At 32.1% G+C, this 5,691-nt stretch overlaps 1 protein-coding gene across 1 annotated transcript; it reads left to right on the top strand.

The window, feature by feature from the left end:
* Positions 1 to 1,012: 1,012 nt before the first annotated feature.
* LOC107468547 (neryl diphosphate diphosphatase, chloroplastic) lies at positions 1,013 to 4,595 on the top strand. The gene is made up of 7 exons (XM_016087856.3): positions 1,013 to 1,202; positions 1,296 to 1,572; positions 1,806 to 2,184; positions 2,332 to 2,550; positions 3,204 to 3,342; positions 3,923 to 4,171; positions 4,261 to 4,595. The coding sequence occupies exons 1-7, from the start codon at positions 1,200 to 1,202 to the stop codon at positions 4,546 to 4,548; spliced, it is 1,554 nt and encodes a 517-aa protein (XP_015943342.1). The 5' UTR covers positions 1,013 to 1,199; the 3' UTR covers positions 4,549 to 4,595.
* The last annotated feature ends 1,096 nt before the right edge of the window (positions 4,596 to 5,691 follow it).

The following is a 5,691-nucleotide window of genomic DNA, read 5'->3' as shown; positions in this document are numbered from 1 at the left end:
CGATCCCTAAGTCTAATTTGTCCAATTTTAAAAACTCTCTCAGATGTGCATCCGTATCAACCAGGTGAATACAACAGAAGTCACGTTTGATTTTTCTATTGAATCTTGACAGATTTAAGTGAACATAAGGAATAAATATGTCTAAATTTTGAAAAAGTTAAAAACTTAAATGTATTTTCAAATCTTCGAAAAACTTAAATATCTGCCGATCAAATAGTCAATGACCTATTTGTCTTTTTTTCAAAAAAAAAAAAATAATGAAAACTAACATTGTTGCACAACTAACATTATAGCTAATATTCAATACAAGAAAAAAAATCCAAAACTCTTAAAAATAAGAATATTCAAAATTTAATTAAAAGAAATATCCAAAATTTAAACTCAACAAAATTAAAGTTCATTTTTACTGGCCCACACCGTAGTTGTTTGGTAATATGCTATAATATTAGCTGGGTTATTCTGTTTGTGTCGTGTTTGCTGGATATAATGCTTGTTTGTGACTGGTGGCTGTTGTCTTTTGTACCATCTTGTGAGCTGTGTTTGCTGCCATGCTTTGTTGATGTTGATGACTGTTGTTTTTTCACTGTGGTGTGTGCCTTGCTATAGGATTGGTGAGTGGTCATGTATCAAAAAAATTTTGTTAGAATTGGGTACAGGGTACTATGGTGTTGGTTTTTTAATTATTACTTTTAAAAAAATTAAGGTGAGTCTAAATAATTATCAATCATATACACCTAAAATAACATTTTTAAATATATAAAAATACATGGTAATTAATTGTCAGTATACAGATAATATTTTTTGTTATTTATATAAAAAAGTATAAAATTATTGTGATACAATTTTTCATAAAAATTTAAGTTGATAAAAGAAGACAATATAAATAATTTAAAATGCAGGCATGGTTCAGTTTAACACACTCACCAGTCACCTCAGGATTGTCTAAGAGTTGTTGGAAAAGTCAGCAGACTTTGCTTCCTATAAATATGGGGCACCCTCCTCATATGAATACACATTACCAAATTCATCCAAATTGCAAGTAGCTCTAGAGCTACAATGTGTTGAATAATTGTCTTTACTACTCTCATTGTAAGCCATCATTATTCAACTTAATAACTGCCAAGCTTCAATTCTAATTTGTAGCATACACCAAGCTAACATACATATACTTGTATTTTACTCAAAGCACAAACTGCATCATGGTAAGTGCTCTCAACAAATTAATCCAACTCAACATGTTTCTCTATCAAAACTATTCTACAAAATAAAACCCTTAAACTGTTTTGCATTTTCAGGATATTTTATATGCAAAACAAACTGTGATGCTGAAGGAGGCTAAGCATGTAATGAAGAAACTTATTAGCGAGGATCCAATGGAGAGTTTGTACATGGTTGACTTAATCCAAAGGCTTGGCATTGAACACCACTTTCAAGAGGACATTGAAGCTGCACTTGAGAAGCAACATTTCATAGTGAGCACAGATCCCATTGATTTTTTCCAAAGCCATCAACTTGACAATGTTGCACTCTCATTCCGTTTACTCAGACAAGGAGGTTATTCCCTTAATGCAGGTTGTTATAAAATATAAAATACATATTAAAAATAAAAATAATACTATGCATTCAAGTTTTTTTTGTTAAGTAAGTTTAATTATACCTAGTATTATTTTAAATTTTATTGTTTAACTTAGTTAAACTTAGTTCAAAAAAAAATTTGGATATATAGTTTTATTCTAAAAATAAGTTAAAACAATATGTATTTATAGAGAGAGCTTATAATATCAACTACGACAATGGTTATGCAGATATATTTGAGAGGTTGAAAAAGAACAAAGTGCAGTTGAGAGAAGCATATGGTGAAGATGTGAAGAGTCTCGTAGCGATACATGAAGCAGCGCAGCTAAGCATTGGAGAAGAAGATACTTCTCTTGAGGATTCGGGGCGCCTCTGCCGCGAGCTTCTTCATTCATGGCTGTCAAGGCATCATCATCATCATGAAGCTCAATATGTTGCAATCTCTCTCCAGCAACCACTTCATCACAACTTGCCTAGATTCATGGACAAAACCATCTTGCTTAGGAACTTCAAACCCAACAAGGAATCTGTGTGTTTTGTGGAACTTGCAGAAATCAATTCCTGCATAGTTAGGCTCATGAACCAGCATGAAGCCCTTCAAGTTTCAAAGTAAGTTCTATGAGTAAATCATTTATCCATCAACTCAATTTTTTTAGTCTAATTTATTTAATTTAGTAATCCAACAACATATTTTATCTCACACTTTTAATCATTAATGACTAACTGATGACAAAAAACAATATGTTCCCTTGCTAGATGGTGGAAAGGGGAAGCTATGTCGAAGGAGCCGAAATTTGGAGGGTATGAAGCTCTAAAATGGTACATGTGGTCCATGGCGTGCTTCACAGATCCGAGCTTTTCAGAGCAAAGGATTGAGCTCACGAAATGCATCTCGCTAGTATACCTAATTGATGACATTTTCGATGTTTATGGCACCTTGGATCAGCTTATTCTATTTACTGATGCGGTCAAGAGGTACACATCATCATCATATCCATTTTCTACAATTAATTTATATTCTGTGGAGGATGGTTGCAGTGTTATTGTAGAGTAGTAAGGAAGTAATTAATGATTGTTAGCATTTTTTAAGATAAGAAAATCTTACGTGAAAGTGACTAGAATTATCTCCACGTGAAAATATAAACTACATGTTATTTGGCATTTCAACTAAAAAATCAGTTAAGAGAAAAAACTCTAAACAGCTTCTGACAATTACTTCAAAAGACAATGAGGTCTTTGACAAAAAAAATATCCAATCTAACTTCTGAATTTTATTTTTATGGGACTGATTAGTTTTTATGCCAAAAAATAGTCAATGTTATTTTTTTGGCACAGGACTAGTCAGTCGCAAAATACAAAGATGAAGGGCCGAGTTAGGTATTCTTTTTATTAAGGATCGAGTTGTCCTTTTAAAGTAATTGTCAGGTATCTAATTGAATGTTCACTTATTTAAATCGTGCAAGATTAACTTATTTTTCTTTCATATTACAACGAAATCGTTTTTTAAAGAAAATTTGGTTTTTAATTTGTTGAACTACCATATCACACGTGAACACATAAATTTAAAATTGAAAGTCCATGTTAATGCTTAATTACAAACGATAACAAATTGATCTCTTATAATTCAGATGGGAATTGGTGGGAACAGAGCAGCTTCCAGAATTCATGAAAATTTGTCTGCGTGCTCTTTATCAAATTACCAACGATTTCGCTGAAAAAGTCTACAAAAAGCAAGGATTGAATCCCATAGATACTGTTAGAAATTCGGTAATAAAGAGTTATTTATTTCATGATGTGTTTCTTGAGACCAATTATCATTAATTACTAATAAAAAGAGATAAAATTTATTTTATCTCTTTAAACTAAGAATAAAATTGAGGGATCTACTTAGATAAAGACACTTAAAACGTCTTTTTTTAAAAATATTTTTTAATAATTAAAATTTAACACATATAATCGATTAAATTGTGTTCTTTTTTTCAAAATTAGGCTAGACAAATTGATTTGAGCAAAAAATGGTGAATCAAATGCTGACCAGGTCTAAATTAATATTATTTTTTATAGAAAATGACTACAATACTCTTATTATAGAAAATAATTAAAATACTTTTATTATATCAGTTCAACATTTGATTCACCATTTTCTCATTCAAATCAATTTGTCTAGCTTAATTTTGACAAAAATAACACAATTTAATCGATTATATGCGTTAAATTTTAATTATTAAAAAATATCTTTAAAAAAAGACGTTTTAGGCATTTTTATTTGAGTAACTCCCTAAAATTGAATATAGATAACTTGATAAGGAAATAATATTTCCAACTTGTTGATATTATGTATTAACAGTGGATACGACTATCGAATGCGTTCTTGGAAGAGAGACGTTGGTTGAATTCTGGTGAATTGCCAAAGATAGAGGAGTACCTGAAGCATGCAGTTGTAAGCACAGGAGTGCACGTGGTGCTTGTCCATGCATTTTTCCTTTTCCATCAAAATATAACTCACAAATCTCTAGCAATTTTAGATGACTTTCCAAACATTATATACTCCGTGGCCAAAATCCTTCGTCTTAGTGATGATTTAGAAGGATACAAGGTAAAATCAAACTCTATCAATAATAATAATAGTCCTCATATTGTATTTTATATTCTCTTTGCATTGTAACATTTCAATCATGAATGTAGAACAAAAATGAAACGGGGTTTGATGGGTCATACATTGAGTGCTACATGAGAGAACATCAAGAGGTTTCAGCTGAAGAAGCACAAAAGCATGTTGAGGAGCTGATTTCGATGGAATGGAAACGTCTCAATAGACAAGTAGTGTTGAGCACAGATCACCAATTTTCATCTTCATATACCAAATTCTGCTTGAATGCTGCTAGAATGGTCCCTCTAATGTACCATTACCGCACCAATCCAAGCCTTTCCAACCTGCATCAATATGTCAAGTCTATTGCCAAATGCCAATAATGTTGGTGTCGTCAAACAAATCTAGTATGTTAGGTGGTTGTTATTGTTAATCAAATAATTTAAGTGTTTTCTTGTTTGTGTAGCTAGGACTACCTTTGCTTTCTTATCCAAAAAGGACTCAATAATAGCGCTATAGCACTATAGTGCACCACCACCAGTGTCAAATAAAAGAAGTAATAATATAGAGTGCACGTCTATCTATTCACTTGTATGGCTCATTCTAATATGACTATGTTATCGTACTACAAGAATTTGATAAATTAGTGACGAATTTTTATGAAAAATATTTTTTGTCACTAATCCGTCACTAACTTGCGAGAAATTAGTGAGCACTAACGATAAAATTAATGAACGGTTACAAAATATCCGAACTTGAGAAAAGCGATTGATTAGCAAGAGATTCACGAGTAAGTTTGTTTCTCGCAAATTGACTTTTGTAGATAAAAAAAGAGTGGAAAATTTTTTTTCGCTAATTTGTCACAAATTAATTAGCGAGTGACAATGTTCTAGCAAATTAGTCACTTAGGAGTTCAATTGAATAAAAGTAAAGTAGCGAGGGATATTATTGTCACTATTTTGTTGCAAGTGTTTGAGATACAATTAGCGAGAAACAATTCGCACGTTAGTTCGTCGCTAAATAAACTTTGTGCGAAAAGGCTAATTAATGAAGAACAATGTTCCTAGCTAATCCGTCACAAAGAATTGAAATGCATTTTGCGACGCACAATTTCTTAGCTAATTTGTCAACAAAGTTTTTATTTTTAGCGAGCAATTCGTTTCTCGCTAATTTGTTGCATAATATTGTAACATTCAAAATTAGGGTAGCGACAGAAAAAAGTCGTCGCAACGGATAAATCATTCAGCTAGGGAAGTGTTACTTGCTAATTAGTCGCTAAAGTGGAAATACGGATATTGAGCGCCTATGACCTAAGTAGCGAGAAATTTGCGACCGTTTAACAACTGACACACTTTGTTCACTGATTTCAAATCGCTGACTAGCGGGCGAAATACATTTGTCACTAAGTTGTCACAAGTTTAATTTAGCGAGCACTTGTCAACTGCAATCTTGTCGCAAAGCAAAAGCTATATCCTACATATTTTGTAGCAAATTAGTCGCTAACCTCGTTGGAAATCAGACGCAGA

This window comes from Arachis duranensis, chromosome 10 (genome assembly GCF_000817695.3).
Source record: "Arachis duranensis cultivar V14167 chromosome 10, aradu.V14167.gnm2.J7QH, whole genome shotgun sequence".
NCBI classification, from domain to species: domain Eukaryota; kingdom Viridiplantae; phylum Streptophyta; class Magnoliopsida; order Fabales; family Fabaceae; genus Arachis; species Arachis duranensis.
Note: the sequence above shows the minus strand (reverse complement) of the source record. Positions and strands in the feature narration are given on the sequence as shown.

Excerpts from the sequence above, each read along its gene's own strand:
- LOC107468547 (XM_016087856.3), top strand. Across the intron at positions 2,185-2,331 it reads GAAGCCCTTCAAGTTTCAAA|ATGGTGGAAAGGGGAAGCTA; the intron begins GTAAGTTCTATG and ends TTCCCTTGCTAG. Across the intron at positions 2,551-3,203 it reads TTTACTGATGCGGTCAAGAG|ATGGGAATTGGTGGGAACAG; the intron begins GTACACATCATC and ends CTTATAATTCAG.